This window comes from Trifolium pratense, linkage group LG2, assembly GCF_020283565.1.
Source record: "Trifolium pratense cultivar HEN17-A07 linkage group LG2, ARS_RC_1.1, whole genome shotgun sequence".
Classification (NCBI taxonomy): Eukaryota; Viridiplantae; Streptophyta; class Magnoliopsida; order Fabales; family Fabaceae; genus Trifolium; species Trifolium pratense.
Window position 1 is genome coordinate 54,553,276 of NC_060060.1, and position 23,831 is coordinate 54,577,106.

Genomic DNA, 23,831 nt, shown 5'->3' on the forward strand with positions numbered 1-23,831 from the left:
AGTTAATGCTCTAGGATTCTCAAAAGACGGGAGGCACCACATCTCCACCAAAAACCTTAAGACATTAGGTTAATCGGGTACCTCTCTTATAAATCCAACATTCTTTCAATACAAAATCAATGTGAGACTTAACCACTCACACTTGAAACTCAACATATAGATGAAAATTAATATTTAAACTAAGGAAATATGCCGACTATATATTTAACAACTAAATCAACATTCATTAGTTGAAATTATTTTTTATAAGCATAACTTGTACATATAATTTTGATAAAAAAAAAAACTTATACATAATTTGTATTAAAGTTCAAAGTAAATTATATGTAAGATGAGTCTTTAAACTAGCTGAAACTTTGTATTTTTAAATAATTTTTTTGTAAATAGTTTGCAAGATTAATCTCATGAAAAATTGTCCATGGGGTATAAATTTAATTGTAATAATTAATTTAATTTTAATTAATCAAAATTTTCTCCAAGAATTTGACTACACACCTAAGCAAAAAGCCTAATAATATCATGACTACACGCCTAAGTAATAAGACCTCAATTCGTTTGATATTAATTTTATTACGTTTATAATAAGGTTAGCTAATTAAATACATTTAGTTGTGTAATAATAGGGATATTTTACAATCAATAATTTATAAATTATTTGTTTTATGCAGAACTAGTTATAATTCCCATTTCAATTTTTATTTAAAAAATTGATGAAATTTTTTATCTTCTATTGGTTATGGACTCATATTGGAAAAGAAAAATGTAATATGAATTTCATATGATATCGTAATATATATTTTATTTAATTTATATACACTATACACATGAGAATTTTTTTTTTTGTTAATCTTATAGGAGCAAACAAATATATTTAACCCATTATTTAATAAGTATGAGATGCTTTGTACCAAAAATAGAAGTATATATTTTTTAATCCATTAAATAAAACGACAATACATCATTGAAAGAGAGAATTCTCTCATATAAAAAGCTCCTTAAGCAAAATATAAGCCACACACATTGAAAGAGTGAATTCTCGCTCATGTAAAAAGCTCCTTGAGTGAAATATAAGCCACATATTGAAAAAGAATATATTCTTTGACAAAAGAATAAAAATTAAGAAAAATTATTTTTAGATTAAATTTATCAATAATATACATATATTCTCTTTTTAAAACTATTTTTCAATTATTAAAGTGATAAATATTGTGATCTTTCATTTTTTTTTCTCATTTAATTAGAGTTATTATTTTGTAGTCCCGTGAACTTAATTTAGTTGATAGAGACATCACATTATATATGCAAGAGGCCGAAGTTTGAATTCCGGTCATCCTACTTATCTACCTTAAGAGTGAAATTTTAGTCCACTAAACTACAAAAAAATTATTATTGTGTAAATTTAATTAATACATCTTAACTTTTAAAAAAAAACCTTTATAAAATAAGACAACAAGATTATTATTATTTTCACTTAATTTAATCATTTCCCATTACTTGACAAAAATCTACAGTGTATATAATTTAAATTTATGTGTTTTTGTCAAGTTGAAGTAAAATAAGAATTATTATTATTATTGTCAAATAAATTATTATTATTATTATTATTATTAATTTCAAATTTAATAATAATAAAAAATAGAAAAGGGGAAGAAAAAAAAAAGAAGTTAGTGTTTGAGATTCTCGCGAGTTTAACTTAATTAGTAGAGATATTACGTTATACATACATGAATTGAAGTTCAACTCTAAATATTTAACGTATTCATTTTAAAAGTGGAATTTAGTCACTATATAAAACTTAAAAAAAAAAGTTACAGTATATGAAATTGGTTGATAACCGAAAAGTAGAAGGGAATGAAACAGTGGAGGACAAAGAAAACACGGCTCTATATGGCAAGACGCGAGCCTTTGAAATAGAACGTTTTTATCAATGTTTATTTTTCATTTTAAAAATAGATCCTATATAAATAAATCATGATAATTTAGAGTTTAGTCGCAATATAAATAAAAAAATCTCATTAATTATTTGAGTTGAATAATTTAATTTTTGAAAAAGAAAGTTTTGTTAACCATTTTCAAAAAAGATAGTGTATTTATTTAATAATATTTGAAGATGTTGATTTGGAGGAATATGAGAGTGATGTGGTGCCACTTCACTAAAGAGTCAAATAATACTCTACAGAGGAATCAGTAAAACCCATTCAGTTATCAAAAAAATGAAAAAGTAAAACCCATTCAATTCATCTCACGTGATCAGCACAGTCACATGTTCTATTTTTTCTTCTATATATACAACCACCTTCTTCTTCATTTAGATGCATAGATCAACCATCTTCCTTTTCTTCACTTTCTTCTTCTACTTTGAAATTCATTTTTGTTAATTAGGAAGTAGAATCACTAAAAATGTTTATCGAGAATTTCAAAGTTGAAAGTCCCAATGTTAAGTACACTGAAACTGAGATTCAGTCTGTGTACAATTATGAAACCACTGAACTCGTTCATGAAAACAGAAATGGCACTTATCAGTGGATTGTTAAACCTAAAACTGTTAAATATGAATTTAAAACTGATATCAAGGTTCCTAAATTGGGGTTAGTTCCCTAATCTCATTCATAATCTCTTTTTTCTTTATTTAATTTCCTATTTTCTGATTTATTTATTTATTTACTTATTGGTTTGATTTTGTTAGGGTAATGCTTGTGGGATGGGGTGGAAACAACGGTTCAACCCTGACTGGTGGTGTTATTGCTAATCGAGAGTTAGTTTCTTAATTCTTGATTTGTGTATTTTACTAATTGATGAGAAGTGATAAATAATTATGGTTGATTAACATTGATTATGATTTTTAGGGGAATTTCATGGGCAACCAAAGATAATATTCAACAAGCTAATTACTTTGGATCCCTAACTCAAGCTTCAGCTATCCGTGTTGGATCTTTCCAAGGAGAGGAAATTCATGCTCCCTTCAAGAGCTTGCTTCCAATGGTAAACAATTTCTTAACCCCTTTTGTTTTAATTAATTGGTTTAATTGAAACTTTAATTTTCATATGTGATTATTGTTATAAAATAAAATAAATCAGTTATTTATTTATTTATTTATTTTGGTCTAGTAGACTCCTGACTGAAAATTCACCACTTGAGATGAATAAGTGGAAGATCCTGGGTTCGAACCTCTACCCTCTACATATAAAATGCAACATCTATACCAATTGAGTTAGGTTCATGGGGACGATTATTTTATTGTTTAATTATATTATACTATGATACTATGATGTGAAGAAATAAAATGATGTGATTAAATATAAGAATAAAAGAAATGAATGAATCATTTCTTGTCCTGTTAAATAAAAGAGCACTAATGGTTATTTGAACCATTCTTTATTTGAGCGTTGTAAATTAATGATGAAATTTAGTGTTCTTTTCTGTATTACTTATTTAGTAAGTTTCTATCAGTCTAAGCATACTATAAGTAAGGGTTAGTAGTTATTGAACCAACATGATGTGGAAAGTTGGAAACACTCTACCATAAAAGAATCCGGGTTTGATTCGTGGAGCCTACGAACCATTTGGGAGGTAGTCCAACCTGGCAAAAAACAAAAATAGATATTCCGCTGCCGACTCGAGAATTAGTTCCATAGTGGGCCCAATGGGCCTAACTTGTGGGAACCTTGGCCCCTACTGGGTCAAAGATCCTAATTACAGTGAATTGGAAGAAAAAAAATGTTGGAATTGAAGCTTTTAATATGTGACATTCTTATTTTTTTTTATGAAAAACAATTGGAGTCGTAGAGGCTTTGAATTAAGGATGATAAACTTGACCTTATTTTTGTTAAAAATCATATGCAGGTCAACCCTGATGACATTGTTTTTGGCGGATGGGATATCAGTAACATGAACCTTGCTGATGCCATGGCAAGGGCCAGGGTTTTCGACATCGATTTGCAAAAGCAATTGAGGCCTTATATGGAATCCATGGTTCCACTTCCCGGTATTTATGACCCGGATTTCATTGCTGCCAATCAAGGAGAACGTGCTAATAATGTTATCAAGGGTACAAAGAGAGAACAAATTAACCAAATCATCAAAGACATTAGGTATGTCTGATTTTAATCTACCTACTTTCAGGTTTATGTTAATAATACACTTGTACTTTTAACCAGCTTAAAATTTGCTGAATATGTTCCTGTGTTGACATGAACTCAGGGAATTTAAGGAAGCTAACAAAGTGGACAGGGTTGTTGTCCTCTGGACTGCTAACACAGAGAGGTACAGTAATTTGGTTGTTGGACTCAATGACACCACAGAGAACCTTTTTGCTGCTGTGGACAGAAATGAGTCTGAGATTTCTCCTTCCACCTTGTTTGGTATTGCTTGTGTTTTGGAAAATGTTCCTTTCATTAATGGAAGCCCTCAGAACACCTTTGTCCCAGGTTTGTTGTTTGTCATTATTTTCCCTAAATCTTTCACTTGATTGTATTTGTTCATGGTTGTTAACTTTGCTTTTTTTCTTGTCAGGGCTGATTGATCTTGCCATCAAGAACAACAGTTTGATTGGTGGTGATGACTTCAAGAGTGGTCAAACCAAAATGAAATCTGTTTTGGTTGATTTCCTTGTAGGAGCTGGTATCAAGGTACATTATTATTCTTTAGATTATTGTTATATCATGTGTTTTCGGTGTTACTTTTATGTATGAATTTCAGCATTTCTGTGTATGTTATGTTTGCATTATGCTGATTTAATTTTGGCAACATGGAAAGAATTTTAAGCGTCTTGTTGATAATTGCAGCCAACATCAATAGTGAGTTACAATCATCTTGGAAACAATGATGGTATGAACCTCTCAGCACCACAAACTTTCCGCTCCAAGGAAATTTCAAAGAGCAATGTTGTTGACGATATGGTCAACAGCAATGCCATCCTCTATGCGCCTGGCGAGCATCCAGACCATGTTGTAGTCATTAAGGTAATTTTTATTTCACACAACTTTTCTATGATTCTCTATACTGTCACACCTTTTCAAGGCTTTTATTCTCTTCACTTTGGTGCCTTTGTAGTATGTGCCTTATGTTGGTGACAGCAAGAGAGCCATGGATGAGTACACTTCAGAAATTTTCATGGGTGGAAAGAACACTATCGTGTTGCACAACACGTGTGAAGATTCCCTCTTGGCTGCTCCTATTATCTTGGATTTGGTTCTTCTTGCTGAGCTCAGCACTAGAATTCAGTTCAAATCTGAAGCTGAGGTCTGTATGCAATGCTAATTAATTTCTTTTCTTGGCTGTACTATATAATCTGTGTATTATTTGAGGTTAACTATGTTTTGGTTCTTGCAGAACAAGTTTCACACATTCCACCCTGTAGCTACCATCCTCAGTTACCTGACCAAGGCTCCTTTGGTGAGTTCAATCTATCTGATTCAATTTGGATTACATATCCACATGATTATTTTTACTTTCATATAGAAATTCAGTTTTAAGAAACAAATCCTGTTATTATAATATTACATCATTATATCACAGGTTCCACCGGGCACACCAGTGGTGAATGCATTGTCCAAGCAGAGAGCAATGCTCGAAAACATCATGAGGGCTTGTGTTGGATTGGCTCCAGAGAACAACATGATCCTCGAGTACAAGTGAAGCCGGTGGATAGAATCATAGTCGGAACTCCCTCTAGCTGAATCAGAACTTGCTCTTTTCATCCCTTTTATTCTTCTTTTGAGAATGTTTGCTGATGTTTTCACAAGTGTAATATTTGGTAGTCTTTGCTCCCAAGTGGCTTTAGAGCAGAGCTTAGCTTGTGTTTTAGTACATGAAAATCTATAAATATTTATGTGCTTTGTGCTCAATTAGTGTTTATGGCTCTACATTTTCTTTTAATGGTATAATATAATATATATAACCTTTAATTTAGCAACCTGTTTACTTTTTTTCATAATCAAAATAAATATTATTCTAAAGAGTACAACTGTACAAGGGTATCCCAACTAGGGATGTGAACGGGGCAGGGAATGTGCAAAGGAAGCTTCCCCGTTTCCCGCGGGAAGATTTTGCCTCCATCTCCATCCCCACGGGGGAATATTTTAATGTTATTGATTAAAATATGTTGCTTTTAGATGGTATTTACTATGGTGACTATTTTTTATGTTATTTACAATTCAAATAGAGAATAACTTTTTAAAAAAAATTGTATTTTTTATTAAAGATATAGTTTTAATTTTCAAACAGGGCCTCCAAATACTTGGACCGGTCCTGCAAAGTATGGCAGTTCGGGGAATGGACTAATAATCATACTGAAAACATTGCAAAAACATTTGGCTACTAATAATCATACTAATAATAATATATAGTGTATATATGGATGGATTCGGGGAATCCGCGAGGACGGATGATTCGTCTCCAATCCCTACCCCAAAGTGCCTACGGGGGGATTTTTGCCTCCATCCCCACGGGGATAAAAACTTTGTTTTCGAAGCTCCGAACGGGACAATCTCCGTGGGATCCGCTCCACCGGATGCAAATTGACAACCCTAATCCCAACACAAGAAAACAACAAAAATCACATTACAAACATTATAGAGCAAACAAACACCAATCATAGAAAAAGTTAATCCAACTTTTCTACTCATTTTTCCTATGAACCATATAGACACCAGCTTTTTTATCTTTGCCACTAATGTACTATGAAGTTTTCTCTCCCGACCCCCCTCATTTCTTTTCTACCCCCTGAATTTCCGTTTTTACCCTTGGGGGGTACAGCGGTTTATAAAAACCGAAGTCTTTTGACATGTTGAAACATTTCGGTAACTGCGAACCGAACGTGGTGTTGACATCGTTCGGTAACTGAGAACCGAATGTAGGGTTGCTTCGGTTGATATTAACCGAAGTTGCCTTACATATGAACAATTTCAGTAAGTTCGTTTTATTTTGAAAAACAAACCACAAAACTCCTCTATTCCTTTCTTCCACACATTTGCGGCCAACTTCAACATCCAACTTCAAATCACATTTCATCAAGTAAGTTTCTTTCCTTTTTTTGTCATTCTATGCATTCCTCATCACCATGACATTTCAAATTCATTTTTTGTTCTTCCCTATAAAAATTCCAAAATTTCAATATCTGATTATTGAGTTAAATTGTTGATTATGTTGTTTGAATCGTTGATTATTGGTTAGTTGTTAGATTGGTTACATACTAGCATGAATGAATGTTGCTAATTGAGTTAAATGTGAATATGAAGCTAATTGAGTTATAGTGTACTCTAAGTGTTTGTCAAAATGTACGAGTGAATATGAATGCATGTTTCCATTTGAATTATGTTTCCATTGTTGCAAGAATCATGTGTTCGATTGAATTATAAGTATGAATTTATCATAGATTAATTGTTTGTATTGATTGTGAATTTATTTATCTATGTATAGATATGGAAGAAAATCTACCTAGGGGTAGGCATGGAAAGGCAATCAATGCACATGCTTCCGCTCGTAGAGAGCTTGCTGCAAATCATCCGTCCAAACGAGGTCGTCGCAAAGGACCAACTCCGGGGCAAGGTACACATGATGCTGAGGCGGGTGGGTCGCATACACGTGGACGGACACGTCTAGGACAATCATTGGTGGTGCAAGATGAATTTGATGCCGACCAATTTTTAAATGCGTGTTTTGATTATGATGATCTTGGATCACCACAAGTCTCACCACAAGTCTCACCGCAACACTCACCGCAAGATGAACCGCAAGACCCACCGCAACAACCACCTCGACAACAACGGCGCAAACCAGTACGCCGACCACCACCAAAGTGTTCACGTAATGATGATGAAGTAGGTTTTGGAGGAGGACCGACGGATTTGTCCTTGTTAACAGAGTACGATAAGCATATGGCTCTTCCGATATGGTATGCAGACCCAAATGACAAAGAGGTAAACAAATTTAAAATACGACGATTATTTTATTAAAAATATTGTGATTACGTTAGCTCAATAATTTTTTGTGTTATTGGAATTTTTCAGATTTTAGCGGTAAATTTACGTTGCATCGCCAGCGGAAAAAAAGTTATTAATATACAAAAACCGTCCCGCCGCACGAACAGGTGGTTTTGGGATGTAGTTGAAGCATCGGGTTTGGAGCCGCTTACCCGGACTAATTTTAGCGTGCTTGACTACGGGCTCCTCTGGGCATTTGTTGAAAGATGGCATTCGGAGACGAGTTCATTCCACATTCCATTGGGTGAGCTGGCCATCACATTGGACGATGTCCAATGTCTACTGCATATTCCGATCGAGGGAAAGTTTTTGAACCATGGCAAAATGTCGAGGGATGAAGCGGCTGACATGGTTAATTCATTTCTAGGAGTTGATCGCGATGTTGTTATGGGTCATTTTGCCAAAATGAACGGACTCCATCTGAAGCATTCTGACGTGGAGGATATTTATAGTGTTAACCATAGATTAGCTGATAAGGTTGTTGCTGAAGGTAAGTCGGCGCATGAGATTAAGCTGTATAGGGACAGGTCCATACGGGCTTTCTTGCTATTTTTGGTCTGTTGTACCATATTTAGCAACAAAAGTAGTTACTACGTGGACGTAGTATACCTGCAGTATTTTCAGGATTTGTCGGCTGTACGTGAATGGAATTGGGGTGCTGCTGCTCTGGTTCATTTGCAACATTATCTGGATGATGCGTGTTTGGTGACAGTGAATCAGATGGCTGGGTACATGTCTTTGCTTCAGGTAACATAAACATGCGCTTACGAAAATTATTCAACATGTATGATATGTAATGTCCGTCAATATAATGAAACTTGTTTGTCATGCTTTCAGGGCTGGATAAATATTTTTTTCCAGGACTTAGTGTGTGGGCGCAGGATCCTATCTATTCTGAGGGCATGCCTCGAAATGCAAAGTTTGTTCCCGGAGCTGGACATAGGGAACCAAGTGGCTATAGAAACAGTTTGGATAATATTCAGACGTACGGCTGCGTATTCAGTCCATATGATGATCACCGACACGTCCGCCCTTTGATAAATTCATGCTGGTTTTCTGGATGGTTGAGATGTGGTAATTTGAAAGCAAAGCACTTGCCTGAACGCGTGCTTAGACAATTTAAACATGTCCAAGGCATTCCAAGAAAACCGGATTTGTCTGCGACTCCGGGGATGAGCCTATGTGAGATTGATCGCGTTTTTATGGAGGAGTTGGATTTGAGGGTGATTGCTGAAGAGATGAGGGGTCAGGTTGTGGTTAGCGCATGGGACCATGAACCTGGATACATGACATGGTTTTACAAAGTGTCGCATCCAGTTATGCGACCCGTACAAGCTCCCGCGTCACCACCAAGGCCACCTAACTTAGAGGTGTTGATAGAGGCCGCAGAAGCAAGGAATGACCCTAATATGCTTCAGGTATGCCGTGGTGTTAGGGATGAGGTGGAGAGGTCACTTCGCGAAGGTGAGGCGGTGGAAGGAACTCCTGTTCATGGTACTTTGCGGAGGATTTTGAATTTGCTTAACCCTGTTTTGACGTGTCGGCGACTTAAGCGGGGTAGAGGGAGACGGTACAACACTCGAGAGTAGGCTTAGCTAATATTGTAACTCAGTTGTTGTTTAATGTAATTTTATTATTTGAATTTGTCGAATTTGGATGTAGTTTGATTCAAACAATTTGGTGTATTTGACTACGTTTAATTACCCGTTACCTTTTTTTAATTTCCGCTAACGTGATGTGTCTAATACTCAGCTATGTTATGATATTTTATGATGTTACATAAACGTGCAAGATATCAGTTGGTACACTGGTTGGATTATGTGTGGAAGTGCTATTATCAATCCACACTTGCCAGAGCGTGTCCTCCGACAATTTGGACATGTCAAGTCTATCCCTAGGCACCCTGATGTATCTGCAAAGGCTGATATGAATCGGTTTACGATTGCTGATGCATTTGCTTCCTACCTGACTGCCAACTATGTGACAGAGGAGATGCGAGGACCAAAAGTTGTGCGTGCATTTGATACCGTACCCGGATACATTCCATGGTTATACCGTGTTTCTCATCCGAAGATATTGCCACCGGTTGAAGCGGATCCACCAACACATGCTAAACTTGAGAAGGACAACGTGAGTGATGAATGCGACGTGTCCGAAGTGACTAAGAAGGTTCGAGCGGATTTGAGGAAAGCGCTCGATGGTCAACTCAATTTGGCCGATGCTTTGGTGGTTATTGAAAAAGCCTACACTGATTTGGAGCCTGTTGATGCATATTTGGTGCGACGGAAGAGGAAAAGAGACTCGGGTGAAGGAACAAAGAAGAGGAAGAAGAAGAAGAAGAAGACAACGGAAGATGCCGGAACAAACAGCTTGTAGTTTTTTATTTTTTGTTTTCGCTATGTTTTATTTTTTTTTTAATCCTGCCGTGTACAATGGAACAATTTGTCCGTATAATTTCATTTTGCTTGGGATGTATGAACATGGATTTATATTGAATGCGGTTTCTATTTAATTTGTTTTTTTATTGGATTTGGATTGAAATGTATGAATTTCATTTGAAATACGATTATATCCGAACAGGTGATTTCGCGTGGATATGATCACACGGGTGATACATAGTTTAAAGTCATTTGTTGGGAAAAGACTTATTTCGGTAAAACTCTGCCGAAACATATAAAAACAGTGAGCTAGAGAAAAATTCGGGAGGATATTACCGAAATCTGGGTAATATTCGACGTTCAGTTACCGAAATAACGAGTTCGGTAAATTTTTGCCGAAACTACGTATTTCCAGTAAGCGAGTGAAAATTCCGGTACCTAAATACCGAAATCTGGGAACAATTTGGTATGCTTTTACCGAAATAAAATTTGGAATTCAATCTCATCGAAATCTTTGAAATTACACCGACTAGTATTAATTATAACTTCAAGAAAATGAAACACACTTAGGCAAACTAAAAATCACAACAAAGATGAAAAGGAAACACACTTAGGCAAATTAAAAAACAAAACGATAACAACACGGTCGCATCACTTAGTAACATAATTTGGGTCTTCCGGCCCAACAAGACAAGCAAGGATGGCTTCAACTGATCTTGTCAGTGTCGCATCTAGCTCGATAGGCCCCGTGGAGGAGTACTGCTCGAAGATTGAAAACATAGTTTCTACATCATCGTTGTTTTCAACAGTCATACGAGTGAAAGCAACGTGTCCGTCAGAACCAATCGATGGCTTTCGATACAGGAGATTTGATACCGTTCTATTGTCGTTCGGGTTGTTTACGGTGCGATTCAGTTGGTACAGCTGCTGTTTCAGACCTTCGAACGTTTCACCGTCATTGATTCGAAACAAATGCGGTTTTCCATCGCCAAAGTAAACTGCCGCAAGAGTAGATCTCATTCGTTGTGTGAGTGAGACATCCATTTTCCCTTTATTTTTTTTCTGTCGAGTGTTGAATTCAACAAAACACATGAATTTAAAGATGGGTTTGGTGCACATTATGGCGATAGGTGAGCGTTAATGAGGTGGATTGGTAGTTAACGGAGTTATGTGGGCTTAAATGCGGTAGGTGGGTGTTGATTCGTTTGGCGAGCATTTAGATGGAGCATAAAAAATGTGCAACATAAAAGCATTCATTAATTAAAAAGTCAACATCAACATAACTGAAAAATCAGCGATAACGTAAACGAAAATGCACCGACAACATAACTGAGAATTCAACAACATGAATAACAAAATTTCAGTTTGTAACTACTAAGGTAGCATACAAACGTGGATACTTCGGATCCACTTCTACCCCATTGAACATGTCGTTCACATCGTCATCATTTTTCAACTCCTTCCACTCGTATTTTCGCGGTTGCTCATCATATCCACCGACATTATCACTGGCCATATCGATTGTCGATTCATAATACGCAATTTTTTCTATTTTGATTTGTCTGCCGTATTTGAAGCGATACATGACTTCGATCTGGCGTTTAAGAGCTTGAATAGTTGTCAAATTGTTCGACAGGTCAACGCAGAACAACTCGTCGTTACCGCGAAACTTAACTGAAAATGCATGATATGTCGCCCTATTGTTATTAACAAACCGATTTGAAGCACTCATTTTGCGTAATTGTGAAAACGTGTTTTTCACAACTATACACATACGGCGGTTTTATACTACATTCAATCTAATTACGGCCACATAATTTCGTCGGTGTAATTTTAACCACAACTAAATGTCGGTGTAATCTTGAACACAAAAAAAAAAAAAAAAAATTGTCAGTCCAATCTCGACCACAAAAAGTGTCGGTGTAATCTCAACCATAAATTATTTGACGGGTTCGTATCGATTAAGTTATTTATATGATTTTTAACAAGTTTTTAGGCATATGCTTACATCTTTTCTACCCCCCAGTTTTCTTTTATACCCCCAGTCAACAGTTGAAAATTTAACCATATTTCGGTTCGCATTCCCCGAAGTTTATGCGTTCGGTTAATATTCACCGAAGTTAACTGTCATACCCCCTTATTTCGGTACCAATCTACCGAACATTTCAGTGGTTCACAGGAATTTGTAGGATTCGGCATATGTTTACCGAACTATATAGTTCGGTAACTATTTGCCGGAATATCACCATACTTCGGTACCAATCTACCGAACATTTCGGTTGTTCACTGGAAATAGGCCGGTTCGGCAGATATTTACCGAAATCTGGGTAAATTCCGGTACCTAATTACCGAAATATATTTTCATGACAACCAATGATATTGTAACTCACGACCCTCCATGGAATGACATCCACACGAAATCCATTGTTAATGCTGTTCATTCAGACACATTCATATTGGAAAAGAAATTCATACAAGTATACAACATTAAAATTATTTCAAACACCAATATCATTATATCGACACAAACAATTAAACAACACCAAATCACTCCAATATGTTTCATAACAAAATGGATGTCATTACATCTCGAATAATTTCATTACAAAATGGATGTTCGTTACATCAAAATATATAACAACATAAAATACATCAAAATAGGCCAAATGATCAGTCAATCACCAACGGAGTTTCTCTACTGTCTGCACCAACTGTTTTGACGGTGACAACGTTCTCGGTGCTCATCATCTCCTCGAACTTATGCTGCGCAGATGTGAATGAAGCTTCACAGCCCAAACTTTGTTTAGCACAATATTGCTTCCACGATTTGTTTGATTTGGGTATCGGACACCCAACTTTAAGCTTTACCAAAACATAGTGATCCGGTAACGCGCCAAGGCAAATAACCCTTGAAGACGGGTTTGGTGACGGAATGGAACGCAATGGGAAAAAAGTTTCACAAGGGCCGTTTTGAAGTATGGAGAGCTGAACAACTACTCTATCCAATATGGTGGCCACGATATGTCCCATATCCGGCAACGTGAACCATTTATCCATCGGTGCAACACTATTCCTAATACTATTACGTTGTCTCATCCTCGGGGGTGGGAGTAGTGCATCATAGATATATTGGTAACGCTCCTCGCAACCAAATATAGCAACATACATATCCTTATTCAATCGCAACTCCCTGCTCATGTTGCACCGTATCAGTTCAAAATCATCTTCGTTGCCTCTCTGAGCCAATGCAACGGCACGGTAACCACAATAGCCGTCGCCGTCCACGTTGATGATATCTTCAATGAAGGGATGCATGAATTTTGACATGTGGTTAATTCCAAAAATTTGAGATGATGAGGTTAGTGGCAATGGGTTGGACACAGTGAGCGGAGCTTCAGACACCGTAGGTATAGGGTTTGATGCGGTAGGTTATGATGATGATGGCCTTGAGTGGGACGGAATTGACGGAGACGGCTTTGACGATTGCGACGCTTGTGTCTCCGTGAAATATTCTTCAACATGCTCCCATCGAGACTTATCTCTGCTGGTGGATCTTGTTCCACGGACCACCTTTTTCTTTTTAGCCCCTTTTGATTTTACATTTGTGGTCGGAGGCTCCACATCGGTGGTTGTAGGATACGCAATCTTTCGGAGTTGATCTCGGATCTCATTTTTCATGCTTACATCAGCTGTCCTCAATCGTTCCTAAAACAAACAAAAAAAAAACATGCCATTAAAAATTTAAAACCAACGCATAATGATCGTAAAATCATAAAATAAATATATTATGCCTTTAATAAACACGCATCTGAATTGCTTGCCACTCTGCCGTGCACGCATAATCGTCCTCGACGTCGCCACCAACTTCTTCATCTTGGAAACAAATTATCTTCCAATGTTTGTAAACCTCATCGAGTCTAATAGGCCTATTGTGGTGCAGTTTCTTGGCAATCAAACACGCACATGGCAGCCCGTAGTTAGTCCTCATCAGACAACCACACTTCATGTTATCCATACCAGTAAACTCGACTCTTTTTGATTCAGTGTGGATGTATCTCAATGCACGTCTAGAGACTTTAAACATCAAAGTCGAGTAAAGTGTTTTCTTCCGGTATGTGTGTCCATACACAGACATGTTCTGGCCAAATTCAGTTTGCACTTGGGTGAATTGATTGCCTAACATTCTGTGCATCGATTCCCAACCCTTCACCAAATCACCGAGACCGTCGGTCAAGTAACTTTTCAAAACACCGTGTGCGCTTTCGGCTCTATTTGTCGTATGGTTGCCCATGTGCATATACTTGTCCACCCATGCACTCACGACCTTCTCTTTGTCGGTGTCCAAAATTGTCTCTTCAACGTACCGAACAAATTTTGGCCACCTCTCACATAACTTCCTAAAAGCCATAACATTTTCAGTATACTCGGCCTCAGTAGACGAATCTAACACATCCTCAAACGCCAAACAGACTCTTTCCCTCATGTCCGCCGCCTTGACCTTTTCCCCATCCCTCACCTTGACCAGCTCGGCTGCCTTGGTCCTCACATTCTTCTTAACATGGAACCGACAAACCAACGCCGCCGCTTCTGGAAACACAGCCGGAATAGCATTCATCAAAGCTAAATCTCGATCCGTCAAGATAACCTTCGGCAAATTTGTCTCACGCCTTAACAAACAACGTAGTTGTTGCAGAGCCCATATAAAGTTGTCTTCCTTTTCGTTACTGAGCCAGGCAAAAGCAACGTTGAATGTCCTCTCGGTCGAAGTGAATCCGACTATCTCAAACAGCGGCATTTTGTACTTGCTGGTTTTGTATGTGGAGTCCATCATCAGCACAGTATGAAAAGAGTTTAATAAATTTATGGACCTCGGATGTGCAAAGAATATATCTTGAAGATGTTCAACTCCATCTTCAACAACCGTCCGATACTTGTAGTAGTACTTGTTATCGTCAAGCTTCTTGCATAAGTGTTGCATCTCAGTCATGGACGCCCTCATTTTAACTCTGTACCTATGACGAGCGTTGTACACTTGCTTTGCAGAGGTCTTGTTTTCCGGATCTCTCTCCTTTAATGTGGACAATATGTTTTTTGGAGCCACCGCATTCCTTGTCATCTCGTCCATAAAATCCTTCTCTTGCGGTTTCAAACGCCCCGCCATGAGATGCCCTTCAAGCCCTTTGTCCAACTCGTGGTTATGCATACCGTTGACAACAGTCAAACGCCATAGTTTTGTTGCCTTGTTGTAATACCCACGGAGTCGGAAAGGACATTCGCATTTTCTTGTTCCGGAGGTATCGGATTTCAACTTCTTCTTGGCTGGAACATACTTCCCACTACGTTCACACTCTAACACCAATTGAGCCTTTCTCTTCTCGCCCGAATCGGATCGCCTAACTATAATTGCGAACCTTAAACTTTGCGACACGCTTCGAGCCCATTTGATCAACTCATCTCTGTCGTTCTCTTCCCTATCAGTCGCAAAATGAGACGATGTGTCAATTTCTATCGGCTGCGGCACATTAGGAGGACTTCTTGGTTGATCAGCTGGAACAATGCCGTTGCAAAAAGGCCAAGCACAACAGGTCGCCTAACTTCGACAACTTCGTTAATTTCGCCTTCCGTAACTACAGCATACGCAAATGAAAAAACAATCAATCAACCACACATAATATTTACAATCCTATTACAACACTAATTAAACACATAGGACACTATGAAGTCAATATGAAGCCAAAATAAAGCCAAGTCAATATGAAGTACAATTTATAAGTCAATATGAAGTCAAGTCAAGCCAAGCCTAAGCCTAAGGCAGAGGATCAACATTTCGGTTCGTATAAACCGAAGGTCACATAACTTGACTTCGGTTTATATTCCCCGAAGGGTTACTGTCAGAACCCCTACGAAAACAGAGCCTATGATAGCAAGAAAAAACGAATTTAAATCGGTGGTTACCTGAGTTTTGTGCTTTGGTGCGTGTTGAATCCATTAGATGATGCTTCAATGTTGATTTCAAGCCTCAAATGCGTCAAAAATTGATCTTCTTTCCGTAACCTTTTTAAATTCTCGTTTTGTGAATAAGAACTGACACCAGAGTATTTATATAAAGAAACACTTCGGTTAACATAAACCGAAGTAATTCAGCGAGTGGTTTATATAAACCGAAGTCCATGGCCTGCGGTTCGTAAAAACCGAAGTTTCTTGGCAAAAAAATTTTATACCGCAAGGTGCAAAATGAGATTTTTGGGGGGTATAAAAGAATTGGGGGGTTCAGGAGAGAAAACTTCATGTACTATAACCTGCTAACTCATCTTTAAATAAAATATTGTTTCTCATTAACCAAGTAGATTACACTACACAACCTACCAAACCAAATATTTCACGGGTATTTTAACAAATCATCTGAGTAATCACGTGTATTTATTCCTTTAACCCTTGATTAAATTTACTCATTATCAACATGTCATTACCAAACAATGTCGACTATGGTTTGTTTTTTCCACAATAAGGAATCAACAATATCACAATCAGTCTTGATAAAAAAAAAAAAAAAAATCACAATCAGTCATACATAAAAGAGCTGAATTATTAGTGAAATTTAGCAACGTGGTACCAATACAATAATTAGTTATGAGACCCTACAATAGAATGGATCTTCCATGGTTTCAACATCACTGGTCACTGCACTCAAAAACCCAAAAATACACTTGCTTTTTGGATTTGGGATGGTTTGGAAGATACAATCTGAAAACGCCTAATTTTGGATTGTAACTTCCGAAATAAAATAAAAAACTGAAAATAAAAAATTAATTTCGGATCCTACAATCCAAAATTAGTTAATTTTGGATTGTAACTTCCGAAATATACCAAAAATTGAAAGAAAAAAAAAGTCACTTTGGAACGTACGTTTCAACATTAGTTAATTTTGAATTGTAACTTCCGAAATATCTGAAAAAAAAGTCATTTCGGAATGTAAGTTCCAAAACTAACTAGGGGTAATTTAGTTAGAACGGGAGTCCTTAGAGCAACATAGGGGGGTCGGAAGAGCAATTTTCTTATGGTACCAGTCCAGAATTCTTCCATGGCCCATTTCTTCGAATGGACATCCTGTCTTCTATCAATCCAAAAAATTAATTTCGGATCCTACAATCCAAAATTAGTTAATTTTGGATTGTAACTTCCGAAATATACCAAAAATTGAAAGAAAAAAAAAGTCACTTTGGAACGTACGTTTCAACATTAGTTAATTTTGAATTGTAACTTCCGAAATATCTGAAAAAAAAGTCATTTCGGAATGTAAGTTCCAAAACTAACTAGGGGTAATTTAGTTAGAACGGGAGTCCTTAGAGCAACATAGGGGGGTCGGAAGAGCAATTTTCTTATGGTACCAGTCCAGAATTCTTCCATGGCCCATTTCTTCGAATGGACATCCTGTCTTCTATCAAACCTTCAATCATGTTCACTTACAGACACTTTTCTTTGTTTTGTTTTGTTTAAGGGTTAAATAGTTTAGTAGTTGAAATTTCACCCTTAAATGAATGAGTGGAGTTAGGGTTGTCAATTTGCATCTGCCAGAGCGGATCTTCGCAGGGATTGCCCCGTTCGGAGCTCCGAAAACAAGGATTTTATTCCCGTGGGGACGGAGATGGAGCCAAAAACTCCCCCGCAGACACTTTGGGACGGGGATCGAAGACGAAGCATCCGTCCCCGCGGATTCCTCGAATCCGTCCATATGAACTTTTGTATGATTATGCATACTTTCCTATGGAATATTTGGCTGTTAGGTTTTGTATGATTATTAGTAGCCAAATGTTTTTACAATATTTTTTGGTTATGAATGCATTATGTGTTGTTTTCATTTTTTTAAAAAAGAAAGATGCAAAATATTTGTTTTTTTAAATAAGATAAGAAAAAATAACGTCATACAACTGTCATTATTTGACCAAAAAAATATAGAAATTTTGTTAATATTTGATATTCGTGGATCTCCGCGGGAACTGTGGGATCTGTGGAGATGGGGATGGGGATAAATATTCCCTCGTGGGGACGGGGATGGAGGCAAAATCTCCCACTCATGCACTTTGGGGCGGGGAACGGGGAAACTTCCTCCGCACATTCCCTGCCCCATTGACATCCCTAAGTGGAGTGTTCGAGTTCTGATATCTGCATATTTATGTATGACGTTCCTAGAAATTGAGTTAGCTTTTATCATCATCTTCGAACCATGTAGGAATGTTAGACAACCATATATGATATAAAATATTATAAAACTAAATTAAATGGTTCAATTTGTACCCAAAAAAAAAAATGGTTCAATGTTTTTACTAGTTAAGAGAGATAAATCATAAACTATTTTTTCTATGTGGATTCAATGTTTTAATTATGTACTTCCTTAGTTATCTTGATAAGTCTCATAACTTTTTTATGTGTTTGATGATGTCGGACGGTTCAAACTCTTGCTTTAAATCTAAAAAAAGAAAAACAGTTTTTTTAAAAGTTTTTCGGTTTTGGAAAAAAATTATTTAAGACCAACAAGTTGATATTTTGTATAATTCCCATATACTTCAATTGGTCAAGTGCGGATGCATACTATTGTACCTTGGGGTCATCCATGATTTTGTTTATATAAAACTAGTAACCACACGCTTGTATGTGTGATCCATATTTTTTATTATGTAAATTTATGTCAAAAAAAAGTTTTATGTTATTGTGAGTGTGTTAATAAAAAATTTTTGCTGGTAAAAATAAAAGTTAAGGGTATTGTTGGTATTATAAAAGTCGATACCAAATTTTTTTGTATCTATTTATATATAAGTATAAATATAGAAATACTGTATCATTTTAAAATTTGTTTTAAACTTCTAAAAATACATTAAATCGTTCTAGTTCAATTGCCCCTTTTCTCTCTCAAACTCTTTGAAACATTAAAGAATCTCACAACATCAAAAAGGTCGAAGAGAGTAGAAGTCACAAGTTGTATCTTTGTATTAGCTGCAAAGTCCCGATATTCTAAAAATAGTGAAGTATCATGTCAGATACGTACTCGATATCGATACTCATTCGATACTCTCCGATACATGTATCGGAAAAGTATCAGAAATTAATATTAATTTTTTTTAAAAAAATATAACTGATACGTGTCAGATACTTCTCAGATACGCATATCGGAAAAATGTCGGACAATTAATATTCTTTGATAATGGAAATGTAAGAAAGGAGACTGATACAATTCATGTTTTCTCTTAAGTATTGAATGTTAGAGTATGATGTTACCAACTATGTTTTTTGATAGTACGTATTTTTTTTATAAACAAATTATTAGTATATTATATTGTTATATTAGTTTTTCTCCTTGTCAGGACTTGAACCTGAATCTCCAACTTCTTAACTCTTAGCTCAATTAGCTTAACCAGTTAAGTTACTCATCCCACTCCCTTTTTTTGGTAATTGTTACTTGTTTGCTCAATTTGAGTAATTTGAATGTTAATTTTTTTATCATTATCAATTTTAGTTATGTTTGTATATTGTGCATTTATGTATATTTAATTTTAAATTTAATTTTTAAATAACGTATCGCGGTCGTATCGTATCGAGAATTTTGAAAATTTTCCCGTATCGATGTCGTATTGTATCGGTATCGTGTCACGTATGGAAACTTTACATTGTATTAGTTATTGTTGCCTAGTTTGGATGTCTGGTGCAAAGGTCTTTCCATATGCTACCTTTTTATGTTTCTTCTTTTTCTCTGGTGTAAGTGTAATAGATTTGTAGTTTTCAACACCTTAATGTATGACCCGACCCAGCCTGACCCAATTCAAGTTGGGTCGATTGGATTAAATAAAATTGGGTTTAAAGCTCTACTCAACCCACAATAATTCTTAAAGTATGTTTGATGATTCTCGTTGGACTTCTCAATATCTCTAAGTCCCCCAAATTTTCCAAGTACGTTGGGGCGTTAGGGTATATTAAAAGCCTAAAGAGAATTCATCGGTATGTTAGCATAACCAAATTCAACCTCACTGTTGATCAACATCATTGTTGTTCAACCCCACTCTAAACTATGAAGCATGGACATACATTTTCTAGAATTAGGTGTGTCCAATACGCATCGGTGTCAAACACTCGTAGGAAACATATCCGTCAACTTTGACAAGTGTTTTTTTTAAAAAAAAAATCTTTATTTCGACACATTTTTAACACTTTTACATCAGTTAAAGATGTGTTGAAGACATAAACATATTTTCCTCAATTTAGCCTAAGATACAACTTGATTAAGCAACCAATTCTGGAATTATACGACAATTTGCTCATGTAATGATTGATGTCAGATTCCCGACCCCCCGTGATTCTTTTCTACCCTCCAATATTTCAATTTTGCCCTTGCAGAAAATTTCGGTTCGCAGAAACCGAATTATTTCTAGTGAAAATTCAGAGTAAATTTCGGTTTTTAGAAACCGAAATTTGTTTCAAAGGCAGAAAAAACTCCGGTTTCTACAAATCGAAGTTTTTTCAAGGGTAAAATTGGAAATTCAGGGGGTATAAAAGAAACAGGGGGGGTCGGAAGAGAAAACATCTTGATGTCAGGGCCTAACAAAATTAAGGTAGTTCAAGCCCAGACCAAAATAAAAAAGAGATTTACTTTTGTCATCCTACTGGTTATTCGCGCACCCTACACGTTTTCCATTTTACCCTTCCGCTACTTAAGTAGCAGACGTTATAAAAATGAGAAATTTTGAGAGAAAAAACAACCCTCTAACATGAAAATTTCTCATTAAAATCCGCTACTTAAGTAGCGGATGTTATAAAAATGAGATTTTTGAGAGAAAAACACCCTCCTACGTAGAATTCGCTACTTAAGTAGCAGACAGGGGTATTTTGGTAATTTTATAGGGTGCGCCTGAAAACTAGTAGGGTGGTAAAAGTAAATCTCAAAAAAGAAGAGGAATATATGTGAAAAAAGCCCAATTAGGCCTAACAAATTTCAAGATGTTTTCCCTTCTGATCCTCGTATTTTTTTTATACCCCTGAATTTCCAATTTTGCTCTTGCAAAAAACTTCGGTTTCTAGAAACCGAATTTTTCTTTGTTTTGAAAAAAAAATTTGATTTCTAAAAACCGAAATTTACTCTGAATTTGCACTAGAAAAAATTCGATTTATGCGAACCGAATTTTTCTGCAAGGATAAAATTGAAATATCATATAGAACATCAAATTTCAAACTTCTCTCTTCCTGAATTTGTAAGTCACGTTGGCTTGCTTATCTTCCTCCTAGGCCTCTTTCACCATATCAAGGAACCATCTCCCTCCCACACCAGTAACTCACACCCCTTTCATCCTGGTAATGTTAACGTGTGAATTCTTAATTGTGAAAATGCTTCATATCATTAAAAAGAATTATATCATATCTTGTTAATGATGTTGTGTTGATGCTTCATACTTTGGCATCAAATTGAAATTTGTAAATGTTGTTTAAAAGTTACTTTTATTTACTAATTTGCAAATCAACCCTTTAATTTGTTGAACTAATTGTGGCTTAAAGCTAACTTGCCCGACAAGCAAGCTAGTTAGTTAGTAGTTTTTCAGTTAGTTTGTTATGTTGAGTGTTCTTAGGGAATTCAGTTAGCTTGTATTCCTATATAACAAGCCTCTTGGCATGTAACTACACATTGATTTGAATGCAAAAGTCATTTTTTCTCCAACAAGTGGTATCAGAGCCACATCTGATGGTGCATTCAATCAGAAATCCAGGGAAACACTGTGTGAGCTTGAGTTTTTTGTTTGATTTTTCTTCTTGAGAGAGGGAAACGTGTGTGTGTGTGCATACACAACATCTTGGTGTGTTCTTTAAACTCAATTGGTGATTTCTTGAAGGTTCTTCAATGGCGGAGAGCAAGGATTTTGGTTTTCCAATACCAAAATTCGATGGTCACTATGATCATTGGAGCATGTTGATGGAAAACCTGCTTCAATCGAAGGAATATTGGAGCATTGTAGAAACAGGTGTGCCAATTCTTGCAGCAAATGCTAATGCTGAACAAACAAGAATTGTCAATGAAGCAAGATTGAAGGATCTCGAAGCCAAGAATTATTTGTTTCAAGCAATTGATAGAACAATCATTGAAACAATTCTTGACAAATCTTCATCAAAGGCAATTTGGGATTCCATGAAGCACAAGTATCAAGGATCAACTAAGGTCAAGAGGGCTCAGTTGCAGGCTTTGAGAGGAGAATTTGAAATCTTGCGTATGAAAGATGATGAATCAGTGAATGATTACTTTGGAAGAGTTCTTGCCACTGTAAACAAGGAGAAACAATGGAACAACGCATTGTGGTTGAGAAAATTCTTAGATCCATGACTAGAAGATTTAACTATGTGGTCTGTGCTATAGAAGAATCAAATAATGTGGAGACTTTGTCTATTGATGAACTCCAAGGATCTTTGTTGGTTCATGAGCAGAAGATGAAACTAGCAAAAGAAGAAGATCAAGCCTTAAAGATCACACATGGAGGTGGAAACTCAACTAGGGGCAGAGGTCGTGGTGGCAGAACTAACCAAGGAAGAGGTAAAAGATTGAATAAAGAAAGCATAGAATGTTATAAATGTCATAAACTTGGTCACTTTCAATATGAATGTCCTGATAGTGAAGATTATGCAAATTATGCTGACTATAATGAAAGTAAAGAGGTTTTGCTGATGGCATTTGATAGATCTTTAACCAACAGTGCAAAGAGTAAAATTTGGTATCTAGATTCAGGTTGTAGTAACCATGTGTGTGGAATTAAGGAATGGTTCTTGGATCTTGATACAAATTTAGAGAAACTGTAAGATTGGGAGATAACTCACAAATGAGTGTGGTAGGAAGAGGCAATGTTAAGCTGCAAATGAATGGTTTAACACAAGTCATCACTGCAGTATATTACATCCCTGAGTTGAAAAATAATCTGCTAAGTATAGAACAACTTCAAAAGAAAAATCTCACTTTTGTGATCAAGAATAACTGGTGTAAAGTTTACCATCAAGAAGAGGGGTTGATTATGTCTTCTCAAATTGCTTCCAACAATCTCTATCCCATCATCACTGAAGCAAAGATGGCATGTTTTCAAGAGAAAATTGGAGACATGAATCATCTCTGGCACTGCAGATATGGCCACCTTAACTACAAAGGTCTGCAACTCTTGAATCAGAAGAACATGGTAAGAGACTTACCTAAGATAAAAGACTCAAAACTTGTGTGTGAAGATTGCTTAATTGGAAAGCAACACAAAGACAGCATTCCAAAGACTAGTAACTGGAAATCAACAAAGAGGTTAGAATTGATTCACTCTGACATATGTGGTCCCATAACTCCTTCATCCAACAGGGACAACAAATATGTACTTACTTTTATTGATGATTTCAGTAGGAAAACTTGGGTGTATTTTCTGAAGAATAAATCAAGTGCCTTTGACTACTTTAAGAAGTTCAAAAGCA

At 36.2% G+C, this 23,831-nt stretch overlaps 5 protein-coding genes across 5 annotated transcripts; 2 read left to right on the forward strand and 3 right to left on the reverse strand.

Annotated features, from left to right (window-relative positions):
- The first annotated feature begins 2,201 nt into the window (after positions 1 to 2,201).
- On the forward strand, positions 2,202 to 5,847 carry LOC123907747 (inositol-3-phosphate synthase). Its single transcript, XM_045958126.1, has 10 exons — positions 2,202 to 2,588; positions 2,687 to 2,755; positions 2,847 to 2,982; positions 3,845 to 4,092; positions 4,202 to 4,428; positions 4,514 to 4,629; positions 4,786 to 4,962; positions 5,054 to 5,242; positions 5,333 to 5,395; positions 5,519 to 5,847. Exons 1-10 carry the CDS (start codon positions 2,401 to 2,403, stop codon positions 5,636 to 5,638), a joined length of 1,533 nt encoding a protein of 510 aa, XP_045814082.1. The 5' UTR covers positions 2,202 to 2,400; the 3' UTR covers positions 5,639 to 5,847.
- Positions 5,848 to 7,878: 2,031 nt separating this feature from the next.
- On the forward strand, positions 7,879 to 9,021 carry LOC123904955 (protein MAIN-LIKE 1-like). The gene is made up of 3 exons (XM_045954558.1): positions 7,879 to 7,920; positions 8,011 to 8,730; positions 8,821 to 9,021. The coding sequence occupies exons 1-3, from the start codon at positions 7,879 to 7,881 to the stop codon at positions 9,019 to 9,021; spliced, it is 963 nt and encodes a 320-aa protein (XP_045810514.1).
- A 1,991-nt stretch (positions 9,022 to 11,012) lies between these two features.
- LOC123904956 lies at positions 11,013 to 11,405 on the reverse strand. The gene has a single exon (XM_045954559.1). The coding sequence runs from the start codon at positions 11,403 to 11,405 to the stop codon at positions 11,013 to 11,015; it is 393 nt and encodes a 130-aa protein (XP_045810515.1).
- A 1,626-nt stretch (positions 11,406 to 13,031) lies between these two features.
- On the reverse strand, positions 13,032 to 13,688 carry LOC123904957. The gene has a single exon (XM_045954560.1). The coding sequence runs from the start codon at positions 13,686 to 13,688 to the stop codon at positions 13,032 to 13,034; it is 657 nt and encodes a 218-aa protein (XP_045810516.1).
- Positions 13,689 to 13,790: 102 nt separating this feature from the next.
- LOC123904958 (PKS-NRPS hybrid synthetase cheA-like) lies at positions 13,791 to 15,564 on the reverse strand. The gene is made up of 2 exons (XM_045954561.1): positions 14,164 to 15,564; positions 13,791 to 14,066 (listed from the first exon to the last, which is right to left on the reverse strand). The coding sequence occupies exons 1-2, from the start codon at positions 15,562 to 15,564 to the stop codon at positions 13,791 to 13,793; spliced, it is 1,677 nt and encodes a 558-aa protein (XP_045810517.1).
- Between the last annotated feature and the right edge of the window lie 8,267 nt (positions 15,565 to 23,831).